Here is a 26,423-nt window from a genome sequence, read left to right as displayed (position 1 = left end):
ATGAAGCATGTTTTTAATGGACCTTACTTACAGATTTCTGTTTACTGAACCTATTTGCACACAACAATCATGAACTCAAGCATATCTGTCATTTGGTTTTTAGTTTTCGGTAACAACTTAGAAGTCTCAAGACTTGATACCTTAAAAACAAAATCAGATCCTCTGCTTTGTTTCAAAGCAGAATGAAATACGTTTTTTATAGATAGCTACAAGCCTATCATAGCACAGGGTGAAGTATGAGAATGTTGACTGAGCATTTTTGAAGTTAGGGAGTGAATAGAGAAAAAAACAAAGTGGTTACCATTTCCTTCTCACACAGAAATATAACAGAAAGGGCCTGACATGAAAAGTGTTGGGAAAGTCAGCCAGTTCCATATGCTCACCTGCATTGGAGCCAGTCAAATTATAACGCGCATTCAGCTTTTTGATGATGTTCTCGTGGATTTGGTACCACTCACTCTCTGTGTTACACCTAGGAAAACATTAATACTCTGTTAAGCTTTAATGATGTATGAGATCAAGCACATCTTAACAGCATACCTGCCCTTTTGGTTATAACCACTATAATGTACTACCTTAAATTTCCTCAGAGTACCCAACAACCCAGTGCAAACAACTGTCAGTTTTAGCATGGCTGCCCCAAGATGAGTAGCAATGCTTGTATCTGGTAATGCCCAATCACCTGCCTCAAGACAGAAGTGGCTGGGATGAACAACTCAGATTACAAGTGACTCCAAAACAAAAACAAAAATCTCAGAGAACAATGCATATAGCGGAAGGCAGTGCAGACTGAGTTCAGCTCCCCAGATTCAAATTCTCACTATTAACCGAGCTATGTTCTTTACCTTTACCTTGATTTCTCCATCTGTGATGGAGTTATTTACCTTTACCTTGATTTCTCCATCTGTGATGCAGGGGTAGTACACTAGAAAATTAAATAAGTGTGGGCTTAGGATAACACCTGACATATAGTAAATGCTCAATAATGGAGTTCTCATTTGCAAGTCTCTGCCTGCTGTAACATGACCAGGTTTGGCCTGCATCAAAATGCAACAAATTAAGCAAAATAAAGTTGGTGTTAACGCAGCTTGCACAGACTAAAGGTTGGCAGGATTTACCAAAGGGTAATAAAAGTACTGTCTCAGATTTTCTCCATCTAGGAGGAATGGCATCCCTCCATCTTCTTACTCTTACAGCCATCAGTAACTCTTTTAGTTATTGCCACTTGCTGGCTCATGTTATCTTTGTTTACATGGTGTGGTTCACCCAGCGGACTACTAAGTTTCTTAAAGACTGGATCTAGGACTAGCTGATTTCTGAGTCCCCCTTAGTATTTCGAACATTGTGGCTGTTTGAAACACATCAGTTGTATGAATGGATGGGTGGATGTCCCTCTGACTGGTAACTCCTCATGTCTGGTAAATATTTGGGTCTGCTATCCATCTTTACTGCCATAACTCCCCTAATTAGACTGGGGAGAACTTCCCTCATCTGGACATGCTTATAAATTCACTACATCTTTTATCAGCCACAAATGCTCCCTCCCAAGAGTCCTGAATATCAAGTCTATACACAATCAAAACATTCCACAGTACACATTCCTTTTCCTAGTGACCATGTCTGAAGCAGGTAATTCACGATTATTTGCTTGCATATTTATTTACTTAATTACCAGAGGCTTTTCCAGGGTGACCATGATGTAGGTTATTTTTGAGCCGGTTAACAGTGGGATACCAAAATGAGCACTGAATCTTGGAAGGCCAGAAAATTAAGATGGAATGAAAGCATCCCGCCTGTCCAGTTGTAAGACACCAAATCGCCATTTGGCACATTCTGCCTCCAGTTTTCATATTTCAGCCCAGTGGGGAAGGAAGAAAAATGGCTTACTTCCTATTAGATAGATAAGTGACTCCAGAATTCATGCTTTTAACCTACAAAGCTCCAAATAAAATCAAAGCTCCTAAAGCATGTGACTGAAATATCTCACAGGCTCAGACAAGGCATTTGTTTCTCTGTTTGAATTCCAGATGGGGTAAGGATTTGGTCACCTTAACAACTAGAAATTTCTCCCAAAGTGTTTCTGACAGGCACTTTCTTAAAATGTTTGACTAAGTCCAAATTTCCTTCCTAATCTACAGTGACTGTTTTGACCGGTTAGTATTGGTCTTGAAATGGCTTCACAATATGCTGAACTGAAATTTCTAAGGGATTTCTCTCCCAGCAAGAATTACCTAAAACCTTACTTTATGCTTTAGAAAAGGCAGATCATAATAAAGCACAAAGAGCAGCACAGTTGATTTTTATGAGAGAGAGTGTCTCCTGCAGGCAGAGCTGGAATTCGTGGGTCCTCGTCTGCTGGCAGCATAATTAAGGGTGATGCATGTGACTGTGGTTCCCTCAGTTTTCCCTGAGGCAAGACAAATACAGCACTTGCTACCTACTCTAAGACTACTGTAAGAAATGGCGAGATTGTGTTTGTGAAGAATTTTAGTTTTCTTCAAAAGCAACACCACACAGCAGCAGCAGCAGTAGCTCATTGCTAGACAGTGATGTGAAAGAACATCTGGAAAACTACAACCTGTAACCTATGAGATCAAATTCTGGAGTTGGACAGTCCTGACTTCAAACTTCGTTTCCTTTCTTCTCAGCTAGGTGACTTTGGGCAAGTTATTTAACTCTCTGTCTCCTTATGTGTAAAACTAAGCCAACAGCATCTGCTTCCTGGGTTTATTGTGAAGATAAAGTGACATAATATGTGCAAAGTGCTTAACATGGTTCCTCACACACAGAAAGCACATGGTGAAGGGTGCTATTATCAGTCACTATTATTGCAAATAAATTATGCTTTATGATCACCAGTGGAGTTTGGAAAGGAGATCATCATGGACTTAAGCCTAACCATTAAAAGTGAGAGCTGCCATGTGATAAAAAGAGTGACAAGTTTTACTACACACTAGTTTTACCAGAAGTTCTCAAGTTTAAAATCAAGGTCACAGGTTTCATCTCTCTTAAAAGGAATAAAGACATTTTCCAGTCCTAATCCACAGGCTATAGATAAATCTTTGTCTACTAATTATTATATGTGCATCAGTCCCACTGGTTAGAGAGTATATACATCCATGAAACCCTGCAGTAGTGGTCAAGGGCAATGTGAAACACACTCACATGTCCCATAGGCAGCGGGACAGTTATGTTACCACCACATATGAAAAACTACTGGTATATGTGGCTATTGCAACACAACATCCAGAACAGAGCACTAAAGCAAGCTCATTCATGGAGGAGGCCAGCAGCATGGTCCTCAAGCCAGAAATGAGGAAACCCCAGTGGCCCTGCTGTGAGGATGTCACTGTCTATCAGCTCTCAATTATCAAACCTGCAGGGAGATGGTCAGGGTGGGTGGGGTAATCCAGACCCAAGAGCATTTTAAAAATCATTCAACTTAGAATTTGGAATATTTGAGAAGTGACCTTCGTAGTAGAGTATAATCAGTTGAACTGTGTCCCGTAAAAAAGATAACGTGGAAGTCTTAACCTCCAGTATGTCAGAATGTGTCCTTATTTGGAAAGTGCATCTTTATAGAGGTAATCAAGTTACAGTGAAGTCATTAGGGTGAGACAACACAGTATGATGCACACAGGAAGAATGCTGTCCGTGTGAAGACAAAGGCAGAGATCAGAGCGAAGTATCTAGGAGCCGTGGAATGGCTAAAGTTGCCAGTGAACCACCAGAAGCTGGGAGAGGCGTGGAGCAGATTCTGCCTCACAGCTTCAGAAGGAGCCAGCCCTGCTGACACCTTGATCTCAGACTTCTGGCCTCTAGAACAGAGACAATAAATTTCTGTTGTTTAAGCCATGCTGTTTGTGGTACCTTGTTACAGCAGCCCCAACAAACTAATACATGGAGTAGGGGGAAATCACCCAAGCTTCCCTTTCCTAATTCTCATTAATTTATATTAAAAGAGCTTCCCTTTCCTAATTCTCATTAATTAATATTAAAAAGTATGTCTACTTTCTAAGAACAAATTAACTGTCTAAAGGTAAAGACATACTAGGTTTATAAATTCAAAGGACGTGTTCTACACAGTAGATGGTCTACCTAGCTGATAAACTGTATTCTTGATTCCATAATTCCTCTGGCTGGCAAATAATGACTTGTGGGCTCACTTGTCCCAAGTCTTCAAATTATCAGGTTTTTGAGGAATGGCTCATAAACCCAACCCATCTATTGCTCTTCCGTTACTCACATAAAGTGGCATTCACCCAAGCAGAATCCACATGCATCCCTGTGCCCACCCAGCACCCCTGCATGCACGTTTCTTACATGTACACTTTCAGGATGAGGTCATCTTTCGTCTCTCCTGCTAGCAGGTCGGCGATGCTAAGAACTGCACAGCCAAAGGGTCGCCGGTACTGGACACTGCAGGCATTCTTTTTTTCTCCTGCACCCATTCGACCTGTCCAGTTGAAGAGCAAACACAACCCATGGACCCATTTAATCAGATGCATCTTAAATAGAGACACACACAGCTACAAAATAGGCCGTATGAAATGTAACTAGTTGATGGAAAGAACACGGGTTTGGGTAACAAAAGACATTGCTTCAGTTAAGAGGGTGGGAAATCCTACTATGGTAACTGACAGGTGGGGCCTCAAAGAAGGGATTAGATTGTGCACTAGTAAATGGATTAATACATTGATGGTTTAATGGTGGTCGAGGACTTTAAAAAGAGAGACAGGAGTTTGCTCTCTCTCTGCTCCACCATTCTGCCATGTGGGACCCCTGAATCACTGTCACCACCACCAAGACCCTCACCAGATGTGTTCCCTGGATTTTGGACTTCTCAGCCTCCTAAAGTGTAAGCAATAAATTTCGTTTTTATACAATTTACCCAGTTCCAAATATTTTGTGATAAGCAACAGAAACGGGCTACTATGCTGTGTGACCTTGGGCAAACAGCTTAAACTCTAGGTATCAGTTGCCATCTGTATATCACGAAGAGTGGAACTAATCCCATGTTTGGGAACCATCCCCCTGCCGTTGGGGTTCATGGAGTTATCCCAGGAGGTGCCTGTTTTCAAAGGCAGTAATGGTACCTATTTCATTTCCTATTTTTTAAAAAATTCCATATTCAAAACACTATTTAAAAATTTCACTTTTGAAAAGAAGCAGTTTGAGATTTTCTGAAGTATAGTAAGTAAGCACAGGTGGTCAAATAAGGATGCTCCTGCCTCAGCGCCTGGGCTGTTTAAAACTGCCCATCACTGAAATCCCCTGGGATGATTTTGACTGTTACAAAGTTTTAACTTGTTTAAAGTGTCATATATTTTAAAATATGCTATTGATATAAAAGGGTATTTCAAAAAGTTCATGGAAAAATAGAATTGAAAGACAATGCTAATCTTTCCACTAACTTTTTGAAGTATGCTTTATTAATTTATTATTGGTATTTAACTATCAACAGATTATTTCGAAGAAGAAAAGCAGAAAGCACATCGGAGCTGAAATATAACAAGTTAATGTGGGAAAAAATAATGAAAAAAAACTGCAGATTTTTTCTCCAGATGCTTGTCAACAGATCCATAAATTGTTTCCACCAAGCAAAATTCTCCTATAGCACATCAAGATGTGCCCAGCACTTCCCACATTCAGGGTTAAAGAGACTAAAAAAAAAAAAAAAGAAAAAGGATGGCAATATCCAATTTGGCTTTCATTCATCAGTAATAAACGAAAAACTACCTCTGCAATATCACTTTCAGGGAAATGCTCACAAATAGCAGTCTGAAAACTTTGCATTTTATCTGTTAGAATCAAAACTAGAAAATGGTCAAAATAAGCCAGTTGCTTTTTAAATGCACAAAATGTAAGAATTTAAAATATCAGGTTTTCATGACCTGATGCTATATATGTGGCTAAATTTCAATCTACATAATTTTAATACGAACATTGCTCCCACTTTCTGCAGCCAGTGAGGGTCAGTGTGTCCTTTCCTACTTAAACAGGTTCAAGGGACATTCTATAAAAAGTAAGAAGTATCTGTCCCTGATAGACAACAATCTTCCACTCCTTAATTTCACTGCATCAAAGGAGCTGGCAGCCTAAGCCTTAACCTTCTCAGAGTGTCTTACCTTAATCTCATTTCTTTTCACTCAAAATGTTAGAACAGTAAATGTTTTTTTGAATAATCCCACAGAAGTATTCATTTGACCAAAGCTTGCTAGAAGAGGGGAGGTAATTTCTGGTACAACATTCATTCAGAGACCATAAAAATCTTAGTTAAAAATATAATCACTAATCAAATGCCATGTGTTTGAGAGGTAGCCCTGTGATGGGTAATATTACTGAGGTAGCTTCCTTGGCAATAACGCTATAAGTGAAGACCACGGGCTAGAAGGGCATTTACTCACTCGGCTACAAGTTTTTCTACCACCTTAAACATGTAGATACTTTCTAAAAAGTGCTGAAAGTGAAATAATTTACTTTTTCTGTAAATGCTGTAGGAGCTCACATTAAAATCTTAGCAATGTTTACATGAAGATATCTAAAACTACATTTTATCTTAACAATGGGAATGACAAATTTAAATTTTAAACAAACAGAATTACATAATAAACTGTGCCCCTGCCACCCTGGGAATAGACAGAAGCTTTATCTCACAAGTGCACAGCAGCAAGGGTTCCAACGTTTCCAATGTTTTAGAAGATTCCTTCCAAATTTTCTCTTATATACCCATTTACAAAAAGCAAGTTAAAACAAAACCAAAACCAGTTTACATTTTGTAAAAGTTTCTATTGTCCCCCAAGTATAAAAATAGCATTTAAAAAAAAAAAACAGGTTTTAGAACAGATTTTTACAAGAAAAAAACAAATAGAAAATCTTTGTCAGAATGATAGCATGTTTTATAGTCTCTCTCAGTGCACAATGTAGTTATCATGTGTATAAAATGAAAGCCTATAAAAACAAAGGTCACTTTGCAGGATTGCACGGTGAGATATTACTATCCTGCAGAAGTATTCTCACTCATGTAATGTAGCACAGTTGGTAAACAATATCAGCTGGTTTGCTTTAATAGAAAAATGGTGTAGGATACCCCATTCCTCATTTTACTTCGTTCCTCTGCCATAAAATGTTTTCTTTTAGAGGCATCTTATGTGTAAAAATGAGGAAATATATTCTGGGTCCATTGAGCAAATTCATCTTAGAATACCAAAGTGCGTTCTGCAAGACGCTAATAAATGCTACATTATATAAATGTTTTCACAGTCAAACTTGAGGAAAACTATGGTTAATGGAGTTAGAGAGGCAAGAAGCATTATGAACACACCACTTCCTTGTGGGTGGCCCGCCACAGGCACGGCTGCTGCAAAAGCAGCTCAACACCACAGAAGTAGCCATAGCTACTGTGCAGGCAGTGTGCCAGACACCTGACTGCAATGACACAGGGAGAGTCACTAGTGGACACTAGAAAAAGAAGAGGATGTCTCTCTCCTCAAAGCCCACTCCAGCATAACAAAAGACGCAACTGCTTTCCCATGCCCCTCCTTTATTTCTGATTTTAGGAATTTCTGTCTTTTTTTTTTCTTGGTCAGTCTAGATAATGGTTTACAAATTTTGCCGATCTTTTTAAAGAATCAAAAAAAAAAAAAAAGACTATTAAGCAGTCTACAAAGCACCACTGTTGTAAATATTTTAATCAAACATTAACTTCACATAGTTCTTTTAGGGTATAATAATCATTAAATATATTGTGTAACTTGTTAAATATATAACTATCATTCATTTTGTTTGACAGACTTTGTTATGGGAGATTGAAATCTAGCTCAAAACTCATTTCTCATTATGATCTAAGTGTTTTTTTAAGCAGTTTATTTCTTTTCTGCATCTCTTCTGACAGTTTTGAATTTTCTAAATCAGATAGTTAGGAACATTTTTGTTTTCAAAAGTTCATCATAATACATTTATATATTATTAAATAAAATTAAATAAAAAATACATAATTATAACAAAAGTTGGTTAATAACTCTCTCAAACATATTATAAAACTTTATTTGAAAGACTTTGAAAGACCTAAGTAAATGATGAGATGCACCATGTTCATGAACTCAGATTTGATATTGTAAAGATGTCAATTATCATAAAGCTGTGTAGCTATGCCACGCAGTAGTCATTAATTACATATGGCTATTTAAATTTGAATTAATTAAAATTTAAAATTTAGTTGTTCTTCAAAAAAAAAGTTAGAAAGGCATATTTATTTCTCTCTGTAAGAATTCTCAGACTCTTTAATAAGCTGATGATATCATACAAGTGGAAAAAGCATACAATATTCAGTATTCTATAACACTTTTCTTGTAGCACTTTCTGTTAATAATTCTCTGCAGCACTCTGCACTTTGGAAAATGCCAACTGATGTAAAACTTTCATAAACTTATAGGAAACTCAATTCCTGAAAGTTTCTTTTATGCTAACAGAAATTAGAATTTTAAAAGACAAATGCAAAATTTTTGAATCAAATATGTTTAGGAGGACCAATAAAACAAAATGAAACACAACAAACCACTTAACAACTTATATAGAAAGAGACCAGAATCTATTTATGGTAGGTACGGAGGTTGCATGTGAGGTTGGGGAGGCCAGGGAAAACAATTCCCAACTTGTATGATTCTCGGATTCAAATCTGGCTTTGACTTCTTTCTGATCCAGATAGCAGGTAAATCACAACCACACAGAGACCCCTCAGCATTTCTTCTCCCTGTTACCTGCCCCATCACATTAACAAGTGCTGTGCTTACCGATTCGAATAATGTGCACGGTGATATAGATGTCCTTTCTAAGCTCACTGCTTCCCAAATCCTACCAAAAAACAAAGCCTGCTTATTTTAGAACTCATAATCTGTGCAAAAGCATTTAAAGGGCATAGTGCATTATTTTCACAAATAATGAATAAAGAAGAAAGACAAAGACAAACATGGACATTTTTAATGGAATTTTTATAGTAGAAATCTATAATTCAAATCCTATTGTAAAAATGTCACAGCAATCAACTTTAGGTCTGTTCATGTCCAGCAATACCCAAAAGGAAAGACTACAACTGATTCCATCTCACACTCACTCATTCTTTAAGCATTTTTAAAGCACATACTAAATACCAGGTCCCACGCTAAGCCCTATCACTACTATACTTTGGTAATAGTATAATAGGGTCAGTAATATAAATAAAATAAAGCACAGTTGGAAGAATCTACCCCACGGATGAAACAAGATCCACTTACCACAAAGAGAGAGCAATGTCGTTCTGGTTTATCTGGGGCTTTGGGAAGCCCGTTTCTATTTAGCCTCAAGAAAAATCTCTCGCTACAAGAGAAAAGTTCAACATTTTGAAAATTATTCAAGGATTTATCCCTTTTCTAATTACTCTTCATCCTAAGAGTTAAGCTCAATATTTATTAGGCCATGCATTTAACATCAAAATTGCTTATATAGTTTAGGAGAGTACCAAAGACAATAAACATTTGCTTCATTTCTGGTAAAACTGGTAAAGCAGCAACTGCAAAAGCAGAAAACATAAGTACACACATAAACAAAAATTAACTTCTAAAGGAATAGAAAAGGTTTCCATATCAGTAACATCATTGTTATTATTCCAAAAAGTAGAAACGAATTCACTAAAAGAGAAAATACGACCTAACATGTTTTCTGTGTTTGTACCTAAAAAGATTTTTCATGTTTTATGTCACATCATTTAATTAACATTAAAAACATTGAGTGCTAACCATCTATTAGAAGGGTTAATATATCATAGTCTTACAGGTCTATGATCCAAAGCACAAATAGAGGGTTCAATAAATGAAACTGGAATTTTCTTTGGTCTACAAAGGAACAGAAGACCTCAAAGTCCCTACCCAACTTGCATTTGAAAATACAGGTATACATCTTCTAACAACAGGGATATGTTCTGAGAAATGCATCGTTAGACAATTTCATTGTGTGAACATCACAGAGTGTACTTACACAAGCCAAGATGGTATAGCCTACTACACACCTAGGCTATATGGAGAGCCATTATAATCTTATGGGACCGCTGTAGTATATGTGGTCTGTCATTGACCAAAACGTCGTTATGCAACACATGACTGTAGAGTGCCGCTCAGATTCAATGCAAACACAAACGCCTTTTGATCATCCACTAAATCAAGGCAATAAATACTTGTGGACACCATTTAGATCCAACATAATGTATAACAGCACTTATCTATGTTCAAAAAATAAAATAAATATCACCAGGAAAAATCAATCTATCAGCTACCATGAGCAAGTCCTAAATGATTTCAATGTCCTGATGCGTATGATAGAATCAGAGAGCCGGCGGCCTCAGGCAGAGAACACATAACTAATATCCACAGAATGCAAAATTATCACATGGCATGGACTTGGTCAGCGTAGCCTCAGCCTAGGGAACAAGCAGGGAAATGAAGTGCAGGACATTAGTGAGAGGCCCAGCACCTACCAAGTCTCTGTGTTACTTGCCACTAGATCCTTGCCTTAAATAAGGGCTCTGTCATCTAAGTACAAACAAGGGGAGAAATGAGAATCATAAACAGATCTCTAAGGAAGCATATGGGTTTGAATTTATGGCTGTTTTGAAACACTTTTATTCTCTTTTGTGATCTAAATCTGGATAGATATATTTAACAAATTCAACTACCTGGCTTGCCTCATCTTTTTCTTATATAATGTCTATTCCTGACCTCTCATATGAGAAAAGGCAACCAATACACATTTCTATAGAGTCATTTCCACCTCTATTATCCATGTTTTTTCCAAAGAGCAGATGGCTAATAAGGCACGAATGAAGAGAATATAAATTGCTGCAAGGATCCTCAATTGAAGCTAAAGTTCCCATATGATATTATTCCAAATTGGAGGCTTGCAATGATAGGTAGAACTGAGGAGGCAGAGTTAAATTACTGTCATCCAACTGTCATTTACTATTACTCACGGAAAAGGACTACAAGCTCTCTTCACAAAGAAAATTCACTATTTTTTCAAATTTAACATATTAAAAAAAGAAATGTGCAAATATTCATTTTGGGATAAAGGCATTAGACTTTAAATAAGTGTATTATTAGGTAACACTATTTTTGAGAATTCACATTTGACAGGCACTCTGCTAAGAACTTGGTTGGGTTAACTCATTTTATCCTCACTGTGCCCTTAGGAAGTAGATATTATTATGATGCCCATTTTATAGATGGAAAAACCAAGAAATTGTAAGTAGTTTTGCCCAAGGTCACAGAGCTGGTGTGTGGCTGAGCAGGGATTCCACCCCATGTACAAATTCAAAACCCTCACGTTTCATTTGAATTCTATAAGGTAAATTCTTTCTCTGCTCTACAGAAATATTGAGCAAATATTTCCAGAATATTAAGATAAAAGAGAAGTTACTCATCTGCCTGGAGCACCCAGATAGCTCAGTCAAACCTAGTCCCAAGAGTTCCGGATGACCTTCTGCATGCCATTCCTGGGCTAGCAAGAATGAAAGAAGTGGGAATCTTGATTTAGCAGGTTTCACTTTCCTTAGTTTGAAATTGTTTTGATAATACATGCCCAGAAAAAATGACCTGGGAAATAAATTTTTCTACTAAACAAATACAAAACTCCAAAAAAGATTTAAGAACTCAGTTTTACTTAGTCAAAACTGCTAAGGTTTAAGACCAGTATTTGATTTGCTTCTTAGTCATCAGTTACCTTCTAACTAACATTACATTTTAGCACAAAATACAAGCAATGGGAGCATTTCCTACTCTCCTGTATCACGGGCAGTACGCTCTTCTTTACATTTTTTGAAATGCACTTATGTTTGAGGGTCCTCTTTATCCCTACTAAAACATTTGAAATAAGTTTCACATTATCTTCTGACAAGTCAGTTTAAAATGATGAATACCAATAAGATTAATATACAAAAAAAAAATAGGGCATTCTAGATATTAAAACCTTAATTTTAATATTGATATAAAAATCAATTCCATATCTGCAAGTCTCATCAATAATCTGGTAAAACAACATTTTCTAAAGTATTCTATTTCTGAAAGAGATCCCTTTTGCTCTGTCACTATTTTAATTTCACTAGTCTAGACAGAATCCTGATTATGCGAGTATTATACTATAACATATCCCATTTCAGAATGAATATCAATATGTACTAAGCCAATGACATATCCCTTAGCTTAAGCATGCCCTAAGGGGGAGATAAAAATAGACTGAAGATGGTTACTATGGAGAAATAAGTCATAAAATGTTTTTAAAAAACCAGACTTCTTTGAAAAGGAAAAAGAAAAAAGAAAATAAAGCCTCTGTGGCCAATTAAAAAAATATATATCTTTTTTATTCATTTGGTGACATGCTGTTGTTATACAAACTCAATCAATTTCTCTTCAGCTTTGGTGATACAACTACTTAATCAGCAAATGGTTTTGGAGGAAAAAATACCTATAGTAATGCATTTTGGAATCTTTGGATTACACTTGTAATTACCCACCCACACTCTCACACATCTGGACAATACCAGAGTGTATGCCTTCAAAGCCAGGAGAAAAACTGAACAAGTCAGTATTTCATTCTGGCGCATCTTCTAAAATTCTCTGAACTATCTCATGTAAACTTTTGTGGCCATACACAGACATATTTTCCACACAGTACTGTAAGTCTGATCAGTAAACAAAACTAGTTTTTATAAACTTAAAAAGTGTCCTATTACAAGATGTGCATACCTCCATTACATCATTTACACTTTTTTCCTAATCATAGGTCTATTTCTGTCCTATTACGCTGTAAGCAACTAGAGTACGGGTTCGTAACTACTAACCTTTACAGCTTCATCTTCTAGCCAATGATTTGATGTCCTTTGATAATACCAAATAATAGTCTTTAATAAGACTAAATAAATATAATCTTTTAGGACAAAATACAACAACATCCATTTGACTGGAAAGCTTTAACTCCTTCCCAACTTTGCCTCACTTCCCTATACTGTCTTTTGCTTTATGGAGGGAAATGTACAAAATCTCCAAAGAGCCATTTCAATCAATGGTGCTCTCCACTGGACGTGAGATTCACCTAATTAATTTCATGTCACCACCAGATTCTAGATCATGCCATTTAAGCCTGTTCCCACGCACATTTTATATCTTTATTAAACATATAGTAATGGAAAAATCCACGTGTGGATTAACATATGTGACATTACATGTTTTTAAATGAGAATACTGCCTTCCCCTTCTTAAAGAACGAATAAGCATATAGAGTACTTCTAAAAACATTGAGAAATGAAAGTTGATATTATTACCAGCAGATAAAAATCATCATTTGGCTTCCTCATATACCACCATATTCTGCCAGAAATGTCACTGCAGTAGAAATTTAGTGTCCACCTGAACTCTGCATGTAAGCCATTACAAATCATGACAGTATAAATCAATGATGACTAATTCTTTCTCTGGGAATAAAGAATTATAAATCACAACTATTATTTATAACCTGCCTTCTTCCAACAAGGATTTGAGGAAACCGAGATAATGAAATAAGCACGTAAATAAGCATTCTTAGCTTATTTAGCTTAGCACGGCCCCTGGGGAAAAATAATAAAGGCAATAATAAAAACATGTATCCTGTGCCAGACCCTATGACTTATGCTTTACATAGACCTTCTCCCTTAATTCTCACAACCATTCTATGAAGTCAAAACCACTGTCATCCCCATTTGACATGAGAAAGTTGGGGCTTGGAGATATTACGTAACTTGGCCAAAGTTGCATGGTCAGTCAAGCTATCTTGTCTTTGAAAGAACAGAGCACTCAGAAATGGACAAAGAAAAGCTAGATTGACTATGTCACATGAACCAAGGTTTTCAGTATGAATATTTTCAATAAAATTAAAAAATAATCAAAAAAACACATGAAGCCAAAAGAAAAAAATAATGCCACAACAAATCTGTATTTAGGGAGCTTATGCCTATGATCACCTACTCAGTTAAACTACTGACATTCTGATGTACTCAAAAAGACCTCTAACAATGAGCAGCGTGTTTCAATGTAGTTTGGTAGAAATGTTCTTACCAATGATGCAAATAATATGGGAGGCACAGTAGGGATTTCAAGACCCTAATTGTTTCCCTTCTGTTTTGCAGTAGGGTGCTCTTGTTCCTCCACCCCTCCTCCTTGACCACTCAGAAGCATTACCCTTCTTTCAGAAAGGGCCTTCCCAGGGTATTGGAGGTCCATCCCCAGGCCAGATTTGGGAGGGTCCTGCCAGCTGCCTTCCTCTTCTTCATTTTTTTATTTCAGAAAATTTTATTTTATTGTTTTTAATTGAAACATATTGATTGTATACATTTATGGGATACAGAGTAATATTTCAACACATGTGTAGAATGTGTGATGATCAAATCAGGGTAATTAGCATAGTCATCATTCTAAAATGTAATCATTTCTTTGTGATGAGAACATGTGATCTCCTCTCTTTTAGTCATTTGATAACATACAATAAATTACTGTTAATTATAGATACCTAGCACTACTGTATACCACCAGAACTTATTTTTCCTATCTAGCAGTAATTTTGTGTCCATTAACCAAACTGTCTCTATCCCCCCTCCCAGATACTAGTAACCACAATTCTGAGTAGTAACATCAACCGGCTCTCCCAGCAGGATGTTCCAACTAAAATCTGTTGCTTTCAAAGAGCAATGTGACTAAAAGATACAAATGACCAGTTCAAAGACTTTGATATTTTATAGAAATGTATTTTTATATTTCAAAGATTTTATATTTTATATTTCATATAGAGATTTTTATATTTCTCTGTATGGATTCATGTTTATCACTCACAGTGGCTCGGATTATGGATGAAGGGACATCATCTGTGAAGGGAATGATCAGTGGTAAAGAGAAGAGACCCACTGGCCTTATCACCCAGGGGCTCCTGACTGGACTCCCCTGGTGGACTGTGAAAAGCCCAGGCCCTACTCTGGAGATCCTACCAGGTTAGGACAAATCTAAAAGCTGTCTGTATATTTAAAAGCCCAGGCATGTTAAAGAACCACTGTTTTGATCTAAATGCCCAGGTCCTAATGAGATGGAACTGTGGACTGTCTTTTATAACAGTCATATACACTAGAAAACCGGTAACAAAAGCCTGGTAACTTAGGGTCAAAGGCTTTTCCCCTTTCCTTTCCTAACCACATGACTGACACAAATGACAGTTTTTCCTTGGCAATAAATGAAAGCAACTCCCCAAGCAAGTCTTCATAGACAAGACTATTAATGGGCTTTCTAATTTTAAAACTAAAGCAACATTAGGGTCATGAGCTCTTTTGATTAAAAGGAAATAGAAAGAGGAAGACCCTTGATACCAGTGTTTCCATAGTAGTTTACCTAAAGAAGAGACAGACTCTGAGTTTTCATTTTTTAATATTAATGTCCAAGCCCAGATTCACCTTACAAATATTTAAGCTCTGAGGGACTAAGCAACCTAGTAATGTGATGGCTTTGTTACAACTGTAAAGGATTTGGCTTTAGTCGAATGATACAAGAGGAGATAAATTTTTCAACTATAGCCAATGCCACTGCCAAGTTTGAATGTCATGCTCATTGCTCCATACAACTCAGGATGATTTTAAACCACCTCACGCTATTTTTCTTTGGAGAGAATAAAGACATCTGAAACAAAACTTCTTAGGAAGGTAAAACTCAATGAAAAATAAATGCAACACTCTTTAAAATTATAAATTAATGATGTTCAAATCACCTGCTGTCTCACATTGCCTGTGCTATGACCAGATTGAAAAACTGACTAGTAATAATCAAAGAAATTATTTTGATTGTTGATTTAAGAAAGACAGCAATGACTCTCAGTTCAGAAGACTTGAGACCCTAGAAATCCCAAAGTTCACTTGAAGTAAAATCCTTAGAAAGAGGTATACTGCACAACTAAACAACTTAGAAAAATACTTCCTTAGTCTCTCTCCAGAGAACTCATTAAGAATTTCACTAGAAAACAATTCTCTCTGAGAAGTAACCAAAAGTAGGCAATAATAGGACTGAGTCAACAGAAACAAGAACCATGAAATAAAAAAGCCTATATGTAAGCAGAGTATCTTACTTTTATTCTTCTGGGAATTTACATAATTTGATCATTGTAAACACTGTATCTTAGACATTTCATGAGGAAAGAATCACTCTGATCTATATCCAATAATTATTCTGACCTTTCTAACAATACCTCTTTGCTAGGAAAGCATCTTTAATAAGAAATATTGAAAGTAAAGTAAACTTGAGCTCTTTATCTGTACTCTGGGTTGAAGCATGTAGTTTCTTGAAAAGACAAAGATGCCTTCAATGAAAACAGAATAAATAATAATCCACATAATTCAAGCCATAAAAAAATATTTATGCGTTTATTATCTCAAAAGGATGTTCTATTTTTTTAAAATGAAAGTAAGTCAAAATCAAATTTCCCTTCAACAGCTTAGTGGTAGGCACAACAGCTTACTGATTCTTTATATCCATTACAACTTAGAAAAAAAAAAACTATCTAAATCATCATTAAATACTATTTATTAATTAGATGACACATGCAACTGTACTTTTTTATGGTCAGGTGCTTTTTTAATCAGGGGTCTACAAAGCCTCTGAACTGATGTGCAAAATGTTAATGTGTATAAAAATAGGTATATTATTTTCTGTTGAGGCCTATAACTTATGTAAGTTTCAAAATGAACCTTACGCACTGAAAAGGTTAAGAACCATTGCTTTAGACACCAGAATTACTATTGTGAAATAAAAATTGCATAATGGATACCGTACAAAATGATGGTATAGAAACTCTGGTCTTAAAAATGTTTCTTGACTTAAAGCTTAACAGTATTTTGAACATCAGTACAATATGATTTCTGTGAGGGCAGGAATTTTTTTTCCCCTGTTTTATTCAGTGATATATCCCCAATGCCCAGAGGAGTATCTGGCCCTAAGGAGGAAAGCAACAATTATTTGCTGAATGAATGAATGAACATCAGCAATTTCACAGGAATGGTGTGAAATTTACGACACTCAACCGAAATAAAAAGATGCAGTCTCTGTTTAACCTGTATCCAAAATCTTTAAATGGAAATACTTATGGGAAGATGCTATATATACTCATCTAACAATTTATATATATATATTTAGCATGATGGTGTTTGCACCCTAGCTCTGACAGCACAGTTCTGGTTAACGCAGTATAACATGAAACAACTCTATAAACATTTCTGACACCCTCAACATCTTGAATTCTCTCTCTTATTAAGCTCACCCCCACTGGAGTGGAAGGATGATAGCAAAGATTAAGATGATAATGCTTTGCCTCAGCAACAATGTAAGACTTGTAAGCTTCCTTTAACTACATCAATCCCCACCCTGTGTCATGCACTCTGCACGGTGCTCAGAAGAAAAAGATGATGAGAGCATCGAGTCTCATCTTTAGAAAGGGAACTAATAAGGACCATATCATTAATAATGCCTTCCTCAATGCTGATCATCTTACAGTGTAAATGGCACTAAATACCACAGAAGTCCTTCCTAGTGGGTTGTTACATGTGACCATAGCTTTTCCTGTAGGAAACTCAGGAAAACTAAATTATTCTGAATTCTCTATAGGCAGCAGGCACAGGATAGAGTAAGAAAGAGATGACCAGAATCCTAGTGAAAAGAATGCCAATCTGGTCATCTTTTAAAACACAGGAATAGGGGGTAAAAGAGCCTTCTGGTCTCCTTCTAAAATACTCCATTATTGAAGTAAAAAGAGATAGGTAACCTAAATAAGAGCTTAGAACTAAAGGGAAAGAGAAAGCCTATTCTGAGTTCATTTACTCTATAAATTTTGGGGTTTTTTTTTTTTTCAATTCAGAATTTTTAGCCACTTACTATTTTAATAATGTAGTAATTTACAATTTCAAAAGTAATTGGAATTGTACAGTTCCTAAAATGCTACAGATAAAAACAGTGGATCAGTTCTCCACATGACTAAAATATTTCTTTGCTTATTTTAATTTAGATCCTCATCCTGGCTAATTTCTTACTTAAAACTTTTCCCTAAAGGAGATCACCACATTTCTTCTTAAAGCAATTATTTGTTGTTGTTGTTTTTTATGTGACACAGAGTGTGACCAAAGGGGTACTCAACCACAAATCTGATTAACTCCAAAGTGATAACACTGCCAATTTTCAAGCACGTGCTGGAACAATCAAATGACAGAGAAGAGGGAGCGTGGAAGCAGTAGTGCCTGTGAACAGGAGGCCCGAGGGAAGGTCGCTGCGGGTCACTGCCAGGCAGACACCCAGAGTGAAATCTGTGCCAGCATGTCTAGACATGGCAGGAAATGCTCTGGGCCGTAAGGAAGAGCTGATACTGCCACAATCCAAGAGGGTTTTTCAATGCCTTCCCATCTATTTTTGTTTTCAGAGTTGTTGTGCTCCCTGCACATCTGGCCAGTGGGACTTTTCCCCTACATTGATGTCTTGCTTTGGAGAGGTTTTAATTTTAAGTTAGTTTTATAATGTGAAACTGTACAAATAGATCTGTGCCTACTATCTTTCAACACTCAAAACAATAAATGTTCCTAATTTATGTAAAAATATAGATGCTGGGCTTGTGTGATGACATCACAATAACTTGTAGATGATGCATGAAATGAGAAATGCTAGCACAGGACACAGAGAAATAAAAAACAATATCTGTGTTCTCAACTCTGTTACGTGCTACCAATATATACACAAAAATTTTAGCATTTTTTCCTAGCCTGGCCCGAACAACTAATCTCCCTGACAGTTCCCTCTGTAACTCTTGAAAAAATTTCCCAGTAACTGAGTCTTTTCAAAGAAGCATGAGTTCTTCCATCTCCTTTAAAAAATGAAAAGGCTGTTTTATCATGTCAGCTTCTAAAGAGTCCTGGTGGAAGTGATGATTATAACTTCTTGGATTCTCATCATTTTGCTGAATTCCCAGTCTCATTCTTTCCCACCTGTGATGCTTCAGTCTCCAACCCTGGTATACTACCTGCTTCTGACCCCTATCTCCTGAGCACTCCACCCCCACCCTGGGCAAAAGCTAACTTGGGAGCCAGGATTCATTACCAATTTCAGATGTCTCTCATTGGCGGGACCCGCAGTGCACTCAGCAATTCTATTATTTGTCACTAACTCACTTCCTTTCACACTTTCTTTTTAACACTTAAGTATTTTTTAAAACATTAAATTCATCTTAAATTGACAAAATTTTAAAAATTGCATGTATTTATCATGTACAACATGTGTTTGGAAATATGTATACATTGTGGAATGGCTAAATCAAGCTAATTAACATATGTATTACCTCACAAATTTTTGTACTGAAAACACTTAAAATCTACTCTTACCAATTTTCAAGAATACAAAACATTGCCATTAAACTAGTCATCATGCTGTACAAAAGGTCGTTTGAACTTATTCTTCCTGTCTAATTGAAATTTTGTGTCCTTTGACTAACATCTCCCCAACCGCTGCCTCCCAGTCTCTGGTAACTACCATTCTACTCTCTACTTCTTTGAGTTCAACTTTTTTTATGTTCCACATATAACTGGGATCATGCAGTATCTATCTTTCTGTTCCTGGCTTATTTCAATTAATATAATGTCTTTGGGTTCCATCCATATTGTCTCAAATAACAGGATTTCCTTCTTTATCAAGGCGGAATGATATTCCACTGTGTGTATATATCATGCTTTCTTCATCCGTTCATCTCCTGATGAACATTTAGGTTGATTCCATATCTTGGCTGCTGTGAACACTGCTGCAATGAACACGGGAGTGCAGCTATCTCTTCAACCTACTGATTTCTCTAATTTAAATATATATCCAGTAGTGGGACTGCTGGATCCCTATAACACTCTTGCTCAAAGTCCAATTGTATTCCTCCTGCAACTCATTTTCAATCCTATGCTACTTTCTGTTCTCTCTTTTGCTCTCCATTGGCAGCTGATCTTATTTCTCATTTTACTTACAAAAGATCAAGGCCATGAACCCAAAGTCCCTCTATTCTATCTCAACATGCTCTACCCATTTCTGCCACTTTCTTCAGGGTTTACCTTTGGATCCCCAGTTGGGCTCGCACTGTTGACTCACGACAGTTACTCCTGTGCGCTTGTGTAACGAGTGCACAGAGGAACAGCGAACGGCGAGAGGCAGTACACATTCACAAAACTTGGAATTTCCTCACCTTTGGGAGGGTGAACCTATACTTTATTTGGTGTCTCCAGGAAGGTAGTCCTTAGATAGACACAGGATTTTGCTTAAGTGTATGAGGTATTTTCTCTCACAGAATCTTTATTAATCTTCTAAAAGCTGCCTATTTTGCTTTATAGGGAGTCAAAGCTTATGCTTTAAAGGCCATATTATTATATGTGTTACATAATACTGAATGTCCTAGACCATTATCAAAGCATTTCTCTTAAGTTTTGTCAAATACATTATTAAAAATATTACTGTCAGTTCATTTGAACCCAGATATGTTGTTCTAGATAGAACAGAATCTAGACCATCTCCGGGCTGGTGACTAGACCAGACCAACAAATTAGTTGTCTTTAAAGAGGCTGAAAAAAATGCCTGCCTCATTGCTTTATTGCCACATACAGAAAACGTTAATAAATTTTAAGCAGGTAACTAATTAACTATACACACTATTTGCCGGGAGTTAAACCAAGAACTCATATACCTACCACAGTGAATCCACAACCATTAAATTTTGTCATATTTTCTCTACCTATCCCTTTTTGCTTTCAAGTTTTCTTCTGTTGCTGAAGTACTTTAAAGCAAGTCATAGCTCAGATTCCATTTTACCTGCTTACTAACAGGTATCTATAAATCTTACAAAATGATACCAGCATAAACCTAGCAAAAAAATCAGCAATTCCTTGGAACACATGATTTCTTTAAAAATTCAAAAGCAATCATCACATATCACTTATGGTTATATTAAATTATATCTCATGTTCTGGTTTTTAGATATTTTTATCACTAAAGCTATGATTTACTGACCCATTACCAGGTGTCAAGCAACACTAAGAATTTAATCTTAAAATAATTCCATGGAGAAAGTACTATTATCACCCTCACATAGCAAATGAGTTAACAGCCATAAAAACCATGAATTAACTTGCCCAAGCTGATGTAGCTACTAAATGGCAAAGCTAGGACTTGAACCCAGGCCATCTGACTCCAGGGTCTGGCCACTTAGAAACCATATAACAGTGCAAGATACCAAAGACACATATCCTGAAGACAGAGAGAAATTCAGATATATTTGAGAGTTGAGTATGAGTCCATATCAAACAAGTCTATGCCTCACCAATTGTAATGACTACTCATCTTTTTCTTAAGGAATAGAAGTGTAATGATATACTGAATGGATGGTAATTGCAAGCAGTACAAAATGTATATGTGATGGAGTTTGGATGTGTTGTCCCCTCCAAAACTCATGTGGAAATTTGATCCCCACTGTGGCAGTGTTGGAAACTGATTGAGTCATGGGGGTGGATCTCTCATGAATGGATTAATGCTCTCCCTGGGGGAGGGGGGATTAATGAGTGAGTTCTCGCTCCATTAGTTCCCAGGAGAGCTGGTTGTTTATAGGACCCTGGCACCTCCTTTCTCTCTCTCTCTCTTGCTTCCTCTTGCTGTGTGATCTGCTTGTATCCACAGGCTGCCTGCAACTTTCCACCATGAGTAGAAGCAGCCTGAGGCCCGTGCCAGCTGTAACTGTCCCAGAATTGTAAGCCAAATAAACCTCTGTTCTTTATAAATGACCCAGTCTCAGGTATTTCTGCTATAGCAACACAAAACAGACTAATACAATACAGAAATGAAGCATTTCAAGGAAAATGTAGAGTTTAACTGTATGACAGTAGGAAAAATACCTAACTCCAGAAAAACATGTGAATATGAGCAGAAAGTAAACTTCATCTGCACTTAAGTGCTAGGATAAGACTTTTTGTATTTAATCACATTTAATCACCAGGCTAAGACTTTTATCAGAAGTACTACCCTGCTGCTATATTCTCTTATAAAAGTCCATGCCAGCAGCTTTGCATACACGAGCAGCCTATACTAAGGTGAGTACCAACTGGTGGCACTCAGGTCCTATTAAACATATTCTCTGATGAGAACGAAATACCATAATGGATGAGTCCCAAGACAGATTTACAACTTTAATAAATGAAGCCTTAGAATATATCAGTAATGAAAAAAATAATAACAAATAAACAAAGTAATGAAAGTTATAAGGGAGGTAGTCAACCACAGAACAATGTCATTTTCACTTATCCATGTAATTCACAGTTTCTTGTAGATTAATTGACATACATCAATAGCTGCACAGCCTTTGTAAAACAGAGACACTATGACTATTTCTTTTACCATGGGGTACAACAGCCAATTTTAAATGCAAGCTAAAGGAGACATGGTAGCATAAAACGCTAAGTAGTCTGCTATCTTTGTGTACTGAAAACTAATTCCCAACCCTATACCTCAGTTTATGCATATCCACATCCTTCCCTTTCTTCCTTTCTCTGGCCTATAGCTAATGCCTGTACCTGCAAACTCAAGCTTGCTCCCTGATGCCTTCTAATAAACCTTGACCCATCAATGACTTTTCCTCTCCCCAAGTGCAGCCTCTGCCTCATTACTGGATCCTTCCTGCCAATTCCTAACTAGCTCAAATCTCTCACTCTCTAGTTCAAAAAAAAAAAATTAAAAATCCCTCAATAGACTTCTTACTACACACTGATGAATAAAAAATTGGATGAGGAAGAAAAGAGAAATTATAAGTATCACAGATGATGAGAATGGGTATACAGTAGTAATTAAGAATTCCAATTCCTGAGTGATGTCACCAAGATGGTGGAATAGATAATTCCAGTATTACTCCTGGGCACAACAGATCTTTGTATAAATAACTATTAAAACACAAAAGCTGTCATCCTCTAGTCACTCAAACTTGGCGGAAGAGGAGGAGAGACCTGCTGAATCCATAAAGGCGTGTAAAGCTATGGTGAACAGGAGGACATATTACTCTGATAAGATCCAGCCCCAGTTGTTCATGGAGCAGCTACCAGCACATGGAGCAACAACCTAACGGCAACAAAGCTGTGGAAGCACTCTTTGTATAAAGCTACTTGGAATCTGCTGGAAAGAAGGACACAGTGACCACTGGCAAAACAAAACAAAACAAAAAATGGAGATTACTTTGGAGTGCACCATCCCATTTCCCAGGCCAGCAAAGCTACTCAGAACCTTCTGATGTGTTTGCATAGGAGAGAGGGAGCTTAGCCAACGGGGAGAAAGGAATCACCCAGAGGTTGGTGAGTATTTGCAGCAGACTTATGTGCAGCCTGCCCCATGGTAAATGTGTACAGTGTCAGGGGTAAGGGGATGATCCACCTAGGGTGCGTTGTGGAACAGCAGAGGCAGCAAATCTGCCTTCCACTCAGCACAGGCGCCACACAATGCAGACCAGTCAGTGAGAGAGAAATGCAAGGGCACAGTTTGCAGGAAAGACTCAGTCCTGGGCCATAATTTCTACTGAGCCCATGTTTGTGGTGACCCCACATGACCCAGAAGGGACTAAAAGGCTGAGATTTAAAATCCAGTACATACAAAAATTTCTTCCCAGTCTGAGGAGCAACAGTAACGTGGCCATTTAGCTCAGGCACAGAACCCAAGTTATGGTCCCTGCAGGAAGTTTCTCCCAACCTGGGAATAACCACAGGATAGCAAATTAGTTCCAGTGTAGTTTTTAAGTGGTGGTGGTTGCTATAAATCCACCACAGAACAGAAAAAAAATCACAGACCAGAGACAAAGTTCTGACATTGACCTGGAAAGGTTTATCACCACCAAAAAACATCTATAAAACATGGAAGAGGTAGCTGTCTCCTCAGATGCTCAGGCAGCAACATAAAGACACGATTGAGAAAGAACAGAGAAATATGATTTCACCAAAGGAAACCAACAAAGCACCAGCAATGGCTCCAGAAGAACAGAAGACTTATGAAATGTCTGACAGAGAATTTAGAATAATCCTCTTAAACAAGGAGTCACAAGAAAATATCGATAGAAAATTAAATGATATATGGAAAATAATCCAGGAGGAGAACAAGAAACTTGAGAAGGAAACAATAAATTTTAAAAAGCCAAACAAACAGAAATTCCAGGAATAAAAAGTACATTATCTGAACTGAAAAAATCAATAGAAAGCTCCAATAGCAGAATTTATCAAAGAGAGGAAAGAATCAGTAAGCTTGAAGATGGAAAAAATAAAATTATCCAATCAGAGGAGCAAAAAGAAAAATGAATAAGAAAAAATGAAACAGAATTGCAGCAATTATGGGACTCCTTTGAGCAAAATGAACTGAATAATTGGCGTACCTGAAGAAGACAAAAAAGGAAGTGATCTAGACAGTGTATTCAAGGAAACAATGGCTGAAAATTCCTCAAGTATAGAGAAAGTTGATAGCATCCAGGTTCAGGGAACTCAGAGGTCACCAATCATATTTAATACAAAGAGGAACACTCCAAGGCACAACATAATAAATTATCAAAATCAAAGACAAGGAAAGAATACTGAAAGCAGCAAGAGAAAAGAAATACATAATATTCAATAGAACCCCAATACAGCTCTCAGCCAATTTCTCAGTAGAAACTCTATAGGACAGGAGAGAGTGGTATTATTATATCTTCAAAGTGCTGAAGGAAAAACATGTCAACCAAGAATTCTGTACCCAGCAAAACTAACTTTTGAATATGAAAGAGATAGTCTTTCCCAGGCAAACAAATGCTAAGAGAATTCATCAACGTGAGACCTGCCTTACAAGAAATGCTAAAGGGAGTTCTTCAAGTTGAAAAAAGATGATGCTGAAGTGTAACAAGGGGCTGGTTGGTTAGCTCACCTGGTTAGAGTGTGATGCTGATAATACCAAGGTCAAGGGTTCAGATCCCTGTACCAGCCAGCCACCAAAAACAAAAACAAAAGAAATTGTAACAAGGAAATATTTGAAGGTACAAAACTCACTAATAAAGTAAGTACACAGACGATCTCAGAATACTGCAATGTTATAAAGATGGTGAATAAACCACTCATACATCCTTACTATGAAGACTAAAGGATAAACACAACAAAGTAATAACAAACTCAACAACCATGTAAGAGATAGGCAATCTAATATTAAAAGATGTAACTTGAAACAAAAAAATGTCAAGAAGTGAGGGGGAATGATGTCAATGTATAAAGTTGGCTTTGTTTTTTTGTTGTTATTCTTATCAAAGGTAAGCTGTTATTAATTTAAAATAATTGTTATAACTATAACATGTTTTTCTAAGCTTCATGGTAATCATAACACAAAAACTTAGACATACTTTAAAAAAGCTAGAAATCAGAATATACTACTAGAGAAAACCACCTAATCACAAAGAAAGACAGTAACACTAGAAAAAAGGGTCTATAAAACAACCAGGAAAAAAGGAATGAAACAGCAGTAACAAGTCCCTATCTGTCAATAATAACTCTAAATGTTAATGGATTAAACTCCCCAATTAAAAGACACAAAGTGGCTGAATGGATTATAAAACAACAACAACAAGATGCTGCCTACAAGAAACACATTTCACCTATAAGAACACACATAGACTGAAAATGAAGGGATGGATAAAGATATTTCATGCAAATGGGAATCACAAAAAAAAAAAAAAGGAGTAGCAGCTTTTCCTATATCAGATAAAATAGACTTCAAGCCAAGGAGAATAAAAAAAGGTCATTACGTAATGATAAGGTATCATTCAACAAGATGATATAACAATTCTGAATATATACACACCCAATATGAGAGCACCCAGATATATAAAGCAACTACTACTAGACCTAATGAGAGAATTAGGTTCCAACACAATAATAGTTGGGAACTTTAATGCTCTGCATGCAGCAAAGGACAATCATCCAGACAGTAAATTAACCGAGAAACATGAGTTAATTTTCACTCTAGACCGATTAGACCTAACAAGCATTTACAGAATATTTCATCCAACAGCTGCAGAATATACATTTTTCTCAGCAGCACATGGAGCATTCTCTTGAATATGAGGTCACAAAATAAGTCTTAGCCAATTTTTAAAAACTGAAATCATACCAATTATTTTGTCCTATTACAATAGAATAAAACTGAAAACTGATATCAGCAAGGACACTGGAAATAGAACAAAAACATAGAAATTACATAACGTGCTCCTAAACAGTGACTGGGTCAAAGAAGAAATCAAAAAGGAAATTAAAAGAGTCCTGGAGAATTATGGAAGTGTGTGTTAAATGA

At 36.7% G+C, this 26,423-nt stretch overlaps 1 protein-coding gene across 1 annotated transcript in view; it reads right to left on the bottom strand.

The window, feature by feature from the left end:
* DOCK4 (dedicator of cytokinesis 4) overlaps window positions 1–26,423 on the bottom strand; it is a 433,780-nt gene that overhangs the window by 184,419 nt on the left and 222,938 nt on the right. The window contains exons 9-12 of the mRNA XM_063098749.1: window positions 9,273–9,354; window positions 8,793–8,853; window positions 4,324–4,456; window positions 384–472 (exon numbers count right to left, since the gene is read on the bottom strand). Coding sequence (XP_062954819.1) covers window positions 384–472; window positions 4,324–4,456; window positions 8,793–8,853; window positions 9,273–9,354 — 365 coding nt within the window. The remainder of the gene's footprint in view (window positions 1–383; window positions 473–4,323; window positions 4,457–8,792; window positions 8,854–9,272; window positions 9,355–26,423) is intronic.

Source organism: Cynocephalus volans, chromosome 6 (genome assembly GCF_027409185.1).
Source record: "Cynocephalus volans isolate mCynVol1 chromosome 6, mCynVol1.pri, whole genome shotgun sequence".
Classification (NCBI taxonomy): Eukaryota; Metazoa; Chordata; class Mammalia; order Dermoptera; family Cynocephalidae; genus Cynocephalus; species Cynocephalus volans.
This window is presented reverse-complemented; position numbering and strand designations above follow the sequence as displayed.